The sequence below is a fragment of the Neltuma alba genome, unplaced genomic scaffold, assembly GCF_004799145.2.
Source record: "Neltuma alba isolate B1F8T4 unplaced genomic scaffold, ASM479914v2 tig00012580_pilon, whole genome shotgun sequence".
NCBI lineage: Eukaryota > Viridiplantae > Streptophyta > Magnoliopsida > Fabales > Fabaceae > Neltuma > Neltuma alba.
Genome location: NW_021637032.1, coordinates 1,936 through 14,003, shown reverse-complemented (window position 1 = coordinate 14,003; position 12,068 = coordinate 1,936). Strand labels below are relative to the sequence as shown.

At 34.1% G+C, this 12,068-nt stretch overlaps 3 protein-coding genes across 3 annotated transcripts; all 3 read right to left on the bottom strand.

Annotated features, from left to right (window-relative positions):
• Positions 1-2,370: 2,370 nt before the first annotated feature.
• Positions 2,371-6,031, bottom strand: LOC114728895 (beta carbonic anhydrase 5, chloroplastic-like). The gene is made up of 9 exons (XM_028915852.1): positions 5,488-6,031; positions 5,337-5,404; positions 4,567-4,728; positions 4,424-4,472; positions 4,176-4,289; positions 4,029-4,082; positions 3,367-3,449; positions 3,173-3,275; positions 2,371-2,760 (listed from the first exon to the last, which is right to left on the bottom strand). The coding sequence occupies exons 1-9, from the start codon at positions 5,617-5,619 to the stop codon at positions 2,560-2,562; spliced, it is 966 nt and encodes a 321-aa protein (XP_028771685.1). The 5' UTR covers positions 5,620-6,031; the 3' UTR covers positions 2,371-2,559.
• A 3,567-nt stretch (positions 6,032-9,598) lies between these two features.
• On the bottom strand, positions 9,599-10,236 carry LOC114728891 (uncharacterized). The gene has a single exon (XM_028915849.1). It carries the CDS (start codon positions 10,181-10,183, stop codon positions 9,599-9,601), a length of 585 nt encoding a protein of 194 aa, XP_028771682.1. The 5' UTR covers positions 10,184-10,236.
• An 8-nt stretch (positions 10,237-10,244) lies between these two features.
• LOC114728896 (protein ADMETOS-like) lies at positions 10,245-10,689 on the bottom strand (the record flags this gene model as incomplete). Its single annotated transcript, XM_028915854.1, has 1 exon — positions 10,245-10,689. A coding segment is annotated over exon 1 (435 nt), but the record flags the coding sequence as incomplete, so codon positions are not given.
• Positions 10,690-12,068: the final 1,379 nt, after the last annotated feature.

Below are 12,068 nucleotides of genomic sequence, written 5' to 3'. Positions count from 1 at the left end.
AGAAGTTTCAAGATTCTCACACACTCTTTTATACATAATTTTAAAAAATTACTCATATCCAAGATTTCTGTGTGCTCTCTCCTTCTTTTTGATTATATTTCCATAATTGTTTTTGCTTATATATATATATATATATATATATATTTACATAGGTTTTTCTCAAAACAATCATTTCTACATGTAATATTCAGGCACATGCACTTATCGTATTTTTATGATGGAACTTGATGAAAATAATGAAAAAAAATCAAATACGATTTATGGAAAAATCATATCTTTTTATTTATTCAAGTCTCACTTATAAGTTTCCTTAGATAATAAAGTTTGAGTATTGATTTAAATTGTTCATGAAAAAATTTTCTTGCGATGTAGTTCTGACGATGATCCGGAAGGGCAGAAAGAAGGAAATTCCTCTCCAACAAATTTGAGTGATGATAAATATTTTAATTTATCAATATCGAATACATTGGATAACGTAGAACTTTTTGTGGAAAAAGACCCCAAGTCTGATGATTTTTTTTCCTGGGCTGACAAATTTTTTAGGTTTGTATATTTATAAAATCATTTTCCCCTACTGCATGTTTTAATATTTATTATTTAAAAAATTATCAAAAAATCATCTACAGATTTTTTAATTTTATATATTATTATTCGAATTCATGTTGTAAAATTATTACGCACAAACACCATGTTATATTTTTATCTATATATTGTTATTTGAATTAATAATGTTTTTATATGTGATTTTTACAGTGTTGTAAGCTAGGAACAGAATGACACGAGATGTTGCCAGTGTAAAGCACAAGAAGCAGAATTTAAATGTGAATGAATGTGTTGTAACATTATTTTAAGTGAATTTATAGATAATTAGATTATTGAATCTCATGTTGCCTACATTGATTATTGTAAGCCAAATATTTATAGTATCAAAATATATATTGAAAATTTTCCTCATTTTATATAACATGCTCTCCTTATGATCATAATTTTTACTTAAAAAGCCACATGTAATTCAATTTAAAAAAAAAAACAAAGAGCCACTTGTAGTTACGAGAGATTCATGTGGCGGAATAAAATTGGAGTCTTACTTTTACTTATATATATAGGCTTTTTTAAAAAAAAAAAAAATACAACCAATTTTGCCTGTAATATTCAAGGCAAAAGATTATGCATTCATATTTTTATCATACAACTTGAAGAGAAGTTACAATGAAAAGAATATTTTATAATTTCTTTATTTTTATTTATTTAAATCTCATATATAAGTTTCTTAAATAATACGACTTGAGTATTCCAATAAGATCAAATATTTATAATAAATCAATTAAATATATATATATTGAAAATTTCCTCATAATTTTCACGAAAAGATCCACATGTAATTGTGTCCCAGAAAACAAAGAGCCACTGCCCGCTTGTAATTACAGGAGATATACATGTGGCGCAATAAAATTGGAGTTTGGAGTCTTACTTTTACTTATATAATAAACAAAATACATAAACTAACAACAACTAAGTAAGATAGAGGATAATGACAGAACACATATCACTTCAAAATACTTAATTAGCTTGTTAGTAATTCTGTTCAAAAGTTTCAAAATTCATTAAGCAAAAAATTTGTCAAAGGACTTGTAATGTTGGAGAAAATAAGTTTGTAAGTGAATTAGCTAACATATCTCACTATATATTTTGCAGGGGGGAAAAACAGTTTTGATGAGAAAAGACAAGGAAATTTCGCCCACCAACTAATTTCGGTGATGAAGAATATTTAAACTTGCATATATCAAGCTGTTCTCAAAACAGAGACTAGTCTTCATGGATAAATTTTTCATTTGACCAAACGGATTTTGCAGGGATAATATGCTTTTAAAGTCATTTGTTTTCTGAAAAACATAGGTTTGGATATTTATTATTTAAGTACCACGAAAATAATCATATGAACATTTTGTATATATTATTATTCAAGTTCATGTTATAAAATTTTTAACATTTACACAACCCCATCCGCATGAATGAATTAGGTTATAAGATTACAATGAAATTTTGAGAATTCTAAAATAGTTAAATGACAATCAACAATAAAAAATTGATGTACTGCTTTAAGGTGTGAACTACTTACATGTTTGACCAATATAAATTGATGTTTTACAACACACGTATACATTATTAAATGTCAAGCTCCATACATTGAATATTGTAAGAATAATCATTTGTAATATCAAAATTACATCACTTAAATAAGGAAAAAATTTAAGTTAAATATAATACAAATGATATGTGTGTGTATTTCAGGCTGCTTGTTATGATTTTTTTAATAAAAAACTGATATTATACTTCCAGTCATATTTGAGCAATGTGGAACCTAAACAAAGGCAATTTGCATAATTCTTTTCTTTCTATAATATTAATACTGACAAATTTATTTAAGGGTTATTCATGCTCTCTACTCAACCCAACATAATAATAAGTAAATGTATAGATTATACAATTACCTCACTTGGAAGTATTTATTTTAACAGAGCAATAAAATCCACTACTAAGGAAAACAAAAGCAAAAGTTTAGCACCAAACCACTCTGTCTTTCACTACTAACACATCAGTTCCTTCTGTTTTCATTTTCATGTAATCCACAGTCCATTTCTCAAATGAGCATTCAACAAAATCATAATAACCGCCATGAATGAGCAGTTCTCCATTGGACACCCTTTCTTCTATCCATGGATAAGTAAGTAGGTTCAATAAGGAATGGTTGAGTGATTCCTGCATAAAATCCACTTGAATCCTTCAGGCTCCATCCGTTTTCTTTAAGAATTAACATTTTGCAAAGGCTCATTCTATATCACTCAAGAAGTTGATGGAAAACAGAAAACTGTGATGTATAATTACGAAAAACAAAGTAATACATTAGCAGATAAAACAATTAGACAAAATAAATTAAGTCATTCACCTCAACATGCAAGAGCAAATAAATATATGACAACAATAATAAGATTAATCTCACTACTATGTGAGGTTCGTTAATTGTACAACGTCATTAAGATCTATCATCAACTAACTATTAAGATATATCATTCATCAGGGAATGAAGATATTAGACATTATGAATACATTAGCAGATAAAAATATTAGAAATTATAAATTAGGTGATTCACCTAAAGCACATGAAATGTACCTTCTCACAATGCCTGCACCGCTGATCAAAGTCAAGGCCAGAAGCAGCAGTCTCAGTTTTTATTCTAGCATTTTTTCCAGCAACAACCCAGCTTTCTAAGAGGCTAAGGAATAAAAATAACCAAGTAAGAAAATGAAACGTAATTTTGTTTATCACAGAAAGGAAAACAATATTTATATTTATCTAAGTTCAACCTTCCATTTGCATCGTCTTGCATACCCATAAGAGCACGAATTCCCCCGCAGCAGCTGTGACCAATGACTAAGATGTTCTCCACCTACAGTGAGAATAAGTTTTATCTTTCAGATCAAACAAATATAAAACTATATGTTGTCAGAACAGAAGGTTATATATCTAAAAGCTGAAAAGTCCTCCATGTACATAACACAAAGTCACAAAACCAAGCTACAAGTTTTATTGCAACGTATGGCTTAATGTTATTGCTCAAATCCATTTATGTCGCAAATTTAATAATCATACGCAGATGACCTAACATTGCTGCTACTGTGATATATGTTTCCCCTGCTTCCTTTCACATATTGAGCTCAAAACTTGTCACCCAAGCAGTTCATTGAAGATATAACACAAGATCAACCAGTATTATAACTACGATAATTTTATTTCTCTCATCCTAGGTTGTGAATGGTCCATGAGAATAAAATGAACTCATAATCATAGTTACTCTACATAGCGGATTTCAAGGTTCTCATTGAATTTTGTAATGAACTTAGATAGCTTTACGGCTGGGTTTAAGAAATGGAAAAGTAAATAATTAACAGACCAAAGAAACAAAATGTACAGAGATAAATGAATAACACCATTAAAGCTCCCGAATTTATTGGTAATAATGTCTTACTTTCAGTGTGGTCACAGCAAATTCTAGAGCAGCATTTGTCTCCGATGGTCCATTCTGCATCAAGGAATATGGGTAAGACTTTGAGGGAAGGCAGGGTCTACCTCCCAGTGCAACAACAATAATAGTTTCGATGACGTAGGCGTATACCTCGAATGAAGTTACCAAATTAGCAACATTCCGAATCATGAAAGCTTCACCTGGTTGAAATCCCAGAATATATGATGGGCAAACCCTAGAGTCTGCACAAGCAATGACCATGAACTGTTCTTGCAAATGTTAGTCAAGAAAAATTAATTTCACCACAAGACAAATTAAAGCACTTGCCCAAAAAGATAAAGCAAAACACAGTTGAATGCTTAGTCAAAAGGGTGGGGAAAGACACAAAGAGTAATTACCTTTGGAAATTGAGCCTGGGCAAGATTTTGGAAATGTTCTAAGTTTCCCCTGCCAGAAAGCAGAAACCAATCTTGAAGAATTTTATTCCATTTATCACTATTAGAAGCAAAACGCTTGTGAACAAGGCAATACTGAAACTTACATGTATTTATTCTTTTTAAAACTTAAGAACCTGTCCTTCAGATCATTAAATAGATCAAGCCCCTTTTCTGCTTCTGTCATAGTTTCTGGATTCTTGTTTTCCTGTTGCTGGTTAAATCCAGGAGGACCCATGGAGGCCTTCAAATCTGAAGTTTTGTTGCTCCTACAAACATAAGAACAATGCAAAAAACGGTTTTACTGGATTTCATCACAATAAGAACAAATCGCTTTGTTATTCTAACTTTGACTTCAAAGTGTTGATACAAAATCCAGAGTAGAATTATAGGTTCAATTAAACCACAAAGAATTAAAATCGAACAATGAAACACCATGGGATCACATTACACACATCAGTATTCAATATAGAATAGTGATTAAGGGTTTTGGTGTTATCATACAGGCATAGATCGCTCAAGTTAAGCGTATCCACATATAAGACACGCCAAGATCAAAAGTCTTATATTCCTTTTCAATCTATGTAATTTACCCATTGTTGAGGGGAGCTTCAAAGTTTTTACAATTTAAGATGAAAAAATGGTAAACAACAACCGATCCATCTACTAATAATTTCCCTCCCGAATGATTTTAACTCAGAGCTATTCTTATAATCAGACAGGTATAAAGATCGTCACCACCAAAGAACCAGGGGATTAGTTAAGAACAACCATTCTAGACATTCCTGTTAAAGTAGATAAAAGGAAGTCAACAGTAAGCAATCTAATAGTAATAATTTCACTTTAAGCAGATACCGAGGGGAAGTTAACCACTAACCTCAAACCCTTCAACAATCTCAAATGGGTGAGCTCGGTTTTCCTTATTTCCAGCTTAAACCTAAAGATCTGCCACAGCAATAGTCGTACAATGAGCTCATTCAGAACAAAAGAGCATCCAGGAGGTAAATCATATAACACAACAGAAATACCCTTGAAGCCCTCAATGTAGCTCCATGAAGCACAATGCAGGAAGAATTGAAGGGTAAGGGTAAAGCAAGGGGCTTGGAGATGGAAACGAAGGGGTCACCTGAAACCGAAATTGGAGCAGCAGAAGCGGTCATATCAGAGAGCCCAAACAAAAATGGGTTCGCTTCTCCTTCAGTACGAATTGAGAATTGAGTGAAATAGTCATGGCAGGGGAATTATTTTAAAGGGTGGATAAAGTAAAGTTTGGATCAGGACGCATCTCCGAGTCGAGTCGTCTCCAACAAAAACGGAGAAATCTAAATTAAGAGGGAAAAGAAGAGAAAAAGTGAGAAAGAAAGACACTTTTGCACCGTAGCTACTTCATTCACCACAAGTTCACCAGAATACCGTGAAGGTGAAGCTTTTTCCTTTTTAGGGTAGTCATTCTCAAATTCGGATTGTCTCTCTCGTCCCACCCTCCTGAGGTACGCGACAAACAATTCAGTTTTCCACCAATCTACCAGTATGTTTCAGTTTCCACTGTTACACTAGTTGATCAGTTTTAATTTTTGATTCGAAGTTGATCAGCAGTATTTTAAAGTACCTTAAATTTGTTTTGGATTCAGATGCAACATATTTTCTGATAGCTCTTCCCCCACCCCCCCCAATGCATATGTATAACCTATTTCTAACCATGTTAAAAAAGTATATTTTTTTAATTACATTTTAACAATAAATTTTACAACGAAGGATTAAATTTTTTTAGGCTAAAGTTGAGGCCAAAAAAATTGATGCTATCTTTCCATTTAAAAAATAATTTTTTGTCATTAAAAAATAACAAATAAAAAAACTTAAAATTTAAGGTGTCCAAAAGTTACTGTTACAAAAAAGTAAGTATTTCGTATAAAAAGATGAACCTGTCTTTGGAATATACAGATCAGCACGGCACTATAAGAGGATCACAAGTTCCCATTTGACATTTTGAAAACAACACGCACACAAAGTGACCTTGACTTTTTGTCACAAAATGTAGGCCCCACCCTTTTTTTATAATAAAATATAAGCCTTCCAAATGAAAAAAAAGAAGAAGAAAAAAACAAAAAGAGTTCAATGGGATAACATTGAATTATTGGGTCATCACCTTTATTAAGTGATTCATATAAAAATAAAACAAAAGTAATAATTTTAGCTTTTGGTTAAATGTTACTATTATTAAAGTATCCTTTGATTAAAGACAATCTTATTTACTAATTTACTAATATTGTAATGTGCAGTTGAAGCGCAAGAACATGATATACTATTTATGTAGATTAAAATTGGACTAAGCTACTAAAAGGGATTAAGTTTAATAAAAAAAACTTATTCCACACAATGTGACCAACTAAAATTTTTTATTGTAAGAAGTACTCATATCCAATACTTAATAATATCTCGGATGTCATTGGCTTTAATAAGAGATATCTGTGCTTGGTTTAAAAAAAAAAAAAAAGACCAAGCTTTCTCTTGCTTTCTTTTTTTTTTTTTTTGGCTTGTACAAGGTCTAAGTAATACCCAAAAGATATTTAAATAAAAACCAAACCATAATTTTAAAAATAATTTTACGGTATGCGAAATAAATATGTGAAGGAATTTGTCTCAATTTACAGGAAAAAAAAAAAGCTTTTAAAAAGCCCTTTTTTATACCTTTTTTTTTCAGTTTCACCAATTTATGCTTCTTCTTGTTTTTTTTTTTTTAAAGGTTCACCAATCCTAAGAGGCACATTCAAATTTTAAGCTTGCATCACGTTTTTATAGGATTACTCAGAACCATTATTCATGCGGCCCGAGATGTGCATTCTGAAACTGACAACTGTGTGACAGTGAAAAACTGAGTACAAGAAAATCCCCCTAATCAAAACAATTAGACAAAAATAACATTAATAGTTACAGACTAAACGAAACTGAAAAATATTTGGAGAGAGAGAGAGCAAACTCTCTCACGTTGAGAGGGTTTGGACCCTGATTATGATCACTGTGCTTCCAACATAAAAGAAGCAGCAATGAACAGATAGAAACAAAGAATCAACTTCCCTAGACAATGAGATTCTGAAACAGGAAGCAATAATTTTCACATCAAGTGATTGTTGGAGAAAATATCTTTCAAACAATCAACTCCCAAACTGATTCATTTTCTGCTAATTTTTCCTTTTGATCAAATAAAGGGGACACAATCAGCATTGGGACCTCCTTCCGATTCATGTACCCAAGTCTCCATTCAACATATTGACAGAAGAAAGCGAATTTTCATGTGATGAAAATAAAAGATATATACAGTACTTTCTAGAGTCATGGGCTCTCTTCTGTTTTTATAAATAATCCCATTACTTAGATCTAATACTTCAGAACTCACTACATGACTATATATCATAAATGCATAGGTAATAATTCAGAATGCAGAACCACCATTAACACATCAACATTTTCTAGAGACCAACAAATAATCCAATCTTGAAAGCGTGTAGCTAGGCCTCAATCAGAACATAAAACCCTACAACGTGAATGGAGCTATAAAGTCAATAACATTTATCAACAAATCAGACAATCTCTGGAAGCAAAAAAGAGCACAGAGAAATCAGTGCACAGCATCTCGGTCATCAATTCACACGTAAACTGAAAAATGCTTCACAAAATGACCAAAGAAACAACACACATAATGAACTCATGATGGATCTAGTAAGTAGCTTTTTGGGTCAGCTAAAGCAAGTAGACCAGTCAAGACATAAGAAAATATGATTCTCCCTTTAGCCATGAGCATTGCGTAACTAACCGAGTACTTAACCTTGGAATAGTCCTAACAGGCCTGGAGGTAGATAATGAGGCAAAGGTAAGAGCATATAATACAATGGAAAAGCATTATATTTAGTAGTAAACCAAGAAATTGCTTCTTCCAATCTTTTCAGTTTCAGGGCATCCATAACTCATCAGACAGATATAAGCAAGATACAGGTCATTTGCATCTCTCAAGAAAACAAAAGCAAAACCTGCAGCAAGAATACTTCTACAACCACAGAGACGCAGAGAGGGGGGCAGAGAAACACATGTATGCATTAGAAAAATAATTTATAAACTAGATTAGTTAGCACCATCAATATACCAATAAATAATACCTAAATAATCACCAAAAAAATAATATAAGACAATACATAGATGTATCAAGACTGTGATGGTTACATACCGGAGCTAAGAGAATGTGTTATTACAAATTGATGTTTGCATGTAGATACATTCGAAACATAGAATACTTAAGTTGTCATCGGCTATTGAAGCAGATAATGATGGTTCTCGAGGAGAATGGCAATCTAGTATTTCAAAGCACCAATAAGGCTATCAACCAGCTAATATAAACATATAAATTAACTTGTAATGTAAAGGATAATAAAGTTAGATTTTTATCTTCACATGAAGCCCCCATAGTTTATTAGGGAGTGTGTGACTATTAAACTTCAATCACTGATATATATATATATATATATATATTTTTTTTTTTTTTTCCTTTCTGAAAGGTGCAACCTACCTCAGAAAAGGCAACCCAAAAATATTTCAAGAAGTATGCACAAATTGCCGCAAATTATTATAAGATTAACTGGAAGATGATTTGCAGTACTTCTTACTACAGCACTTACAAGCATGCATACAACTACAAATAGCAAAATCTACAACAGTGAACAAAAATACAGGCGGCTTTAAATACTAGTGGCCCTTAACCTTGTCATCTGCCACAACATTGAGAATGGGCAAGCTGTTAAGGAATTCATCAAGACCCTCAAAAAATGCATTCCCTTCTATATTCTCCTCAGCATTTCCAGCCACATTACCATCTCTTACTGCCGGGGCCGGCTCTTCCACCTCATTACTAAACTCCACATTCAAATCCAATTTCCCCAGATTCCCTGCACCCCTTCTTCTCGAGCTATTTGCAGCTTTTTTACTCAACTCCGCCCTCACAGTATTTGGCGCACCAGACCCACCGTCTCCAACCACACCATTTTCAATTGGCATGTCCGGACCCACTCTGGCTCCCTCTCCTAGTTCTTTCAGAAAATGCCCTTCTTGCATCACCACCACTAGCATTACCAGAGCTTCTTGCTTTTGTTCTTACTCGCCCCCTCTCCCCCTCTCTCCCCAGTCAGCATCATCCGAATCATCATCACTTGGCTCAGAAAATTCAATGAATGCAGCAGCAGCTTCATCATCATGATAAACCCAAGGTCCTTTCTGAGATCCCCTTCCTCCTCCTCCTCCTCTCAAAGGGCATGCAAACATTGCAGAAAATGGGTTCCACTTGGAATTAGTCCCACTTATGTCTTTGAAATCCCCTGAAAACCCTAACGGGAAAAACCCCCAACAGCAATAATACGAATCTTTCCCCGCCACCGGCGGCGTCCGCACCTTCACCGCATGAAATCCCCTTCTACAGCTCTGGCACCTTAGAGTACAGTCCTCGTACAACGTCGGGTACTCATACATAACGTAACAGTACGGGCACGCCGTCCAGAAACTCGAACCGGTTTCAGACTCAACCGGGTCGCTCGTCCGAGCTTGCGAGGTCGTCCCCGTCGTCGCAATGTTAGGACTCGGCCTTTGTTCTCCGGCACCAGCCCTCTCTTTGGGCTTCGGGCCCCTCTTCGCCGGAGTTCGCTGCTGCTGCTGTTGCCGCTGAACAAAGGGTGGATTAGGCATCGGAGTTGGGTTCGGAGTCGGAACCGGGTCCGGTGCATGAACCGTTGCCACCGGAACAGTGCGGGGGAGGGGCCGCAGGAGGAGGGGCGGTGAGACAGCAATCGTTATCGTACATAGCCTTCTTAGCTGGATTGGAGAGTACAGACCACGCGTCATGAACGAGCGTGAACGCATGGCTAGAAAACGCAAAAGGGTTACGATGAGGGTCAAGGAGGAGAGCGAGACGACGGTACTGGGAGGCGATGTACTCGATATTGTGAGTATAAGGCAGAATCTGAAGGATGCTATACCAATCATGGAGGCCATTGATCTGAGTCTCACCGGCAAGGAGGGTATCGATGACAGCGAGCAGCAACTCAGAAGCGTCAAATGTGGGATCGGACTCACGGGCTCGAACCGCGAAAGACCTAGCCCCGTGCAGATCACGTGCACTGAGGAGCTTATTGGCGGTGTAGAGCCACCGTTCGGCTTCGGCTCTGCTGCCACTATTGTCCATTTCTCGCGGTGGTTTTGCGCTTCGATTGACGGTGTTGTGAGTGCTGATTGTGTGGGGTTTGGGAAGAGATGGGCGAAACTGGAGAGAGAGGAGGGAGGGGTGGGAAGAGAGAGGGTGAGAGCTCGGTTCCGAAATGACGAGGAAGGACAGATAGGAAGGAGGAATTTACTGGGCAGAAAGAAGGGAGGAAGGGTAGGATCCAAGGGTATAATGGTAAATGAAGTGGGGGAGATAGGCGTTGCTGATGCAAAACACTGCCACATTTACAACATGAGGATCTGTGCAAGTGAAGGGAAGGACGAGAGTTGGATACTTCGGTTCAGTGCTCAGTGTTGTGACCGTTGACTTAGGTGTTACTGTGTTGGAATGAAAAGTGTATTTACTATGAAATATTATTATCCTTTACGTATTTATGACATAAGGGGCATATCCCTTATTCGATTTTAATTTATAAAGATATTTGACAAATTTATATTGTTTTTTTTTATATAACAAATTTAGATTTGTTTCTATGGATAATATTTTTTTCTAATTTTTATCACATTTATTTATTTTTTTAACGTGAATGCCTCTTTGCATTCTAATACTCCTTCAGTTCTAAATGTAAGACCCTTATACTAGTGTGTATAAGGGTCTTATATTTAGGGTCGGAAGAGTATTACATTATTAGAAAGTGGGACAAGATGTTTAAGAGTATTTATACTACCTCCCATCATATTTATAAGTTCCAAAGTTAGAGAAAAATGTGATCTATTTTATAAATTTTACTTTTAGTTGTTTTAATATTTAATGAACTTTTTAAAAATTTTCTTCTTAATTATTTGTTCTGGGACAAGATCACAACATGTTTAAGAGTATTTATGCTGCCTCCCATCATATTTATAAGTTCCAAAGTTAGAAGAGAATGTGATTCATTTTATCAGTTTTAATTTGAGTTGTTTTAATATTTGAATTTTTTATAATTTTATTCTTAATTATTTGTTCTATTTTTGTCACATTCTCTCTCATTCCATTTCTCTATATTATTATTTTTCATTTTTTCCTCGGTTACTTTAAGGATGGATATAATTAAAAAAAGAAATATATTTTTTACTTATTTATTTTTATTAATTTTTGTTTACACAGATTATTTATTTAAAACTTATAATAAGAATAAGAAAAAGTAATAAAATGATGGTAGCTACAAGTTTATTACTTTAACTATAATAACTATATTTTTTCTCCAAGGTGTTTTCTATTGTTTTATCAATCAAAGTTGGTTTACTTAATTTTTAATTGAGTAAAAGTTTTAAATTAAATATGAACAAAATTAATGCTTTTAGGATAAAGTTAATAACTTATGGGGACCTGATAAAAAAAAATTTATAGGAACCTAATTAAAAATCAAAT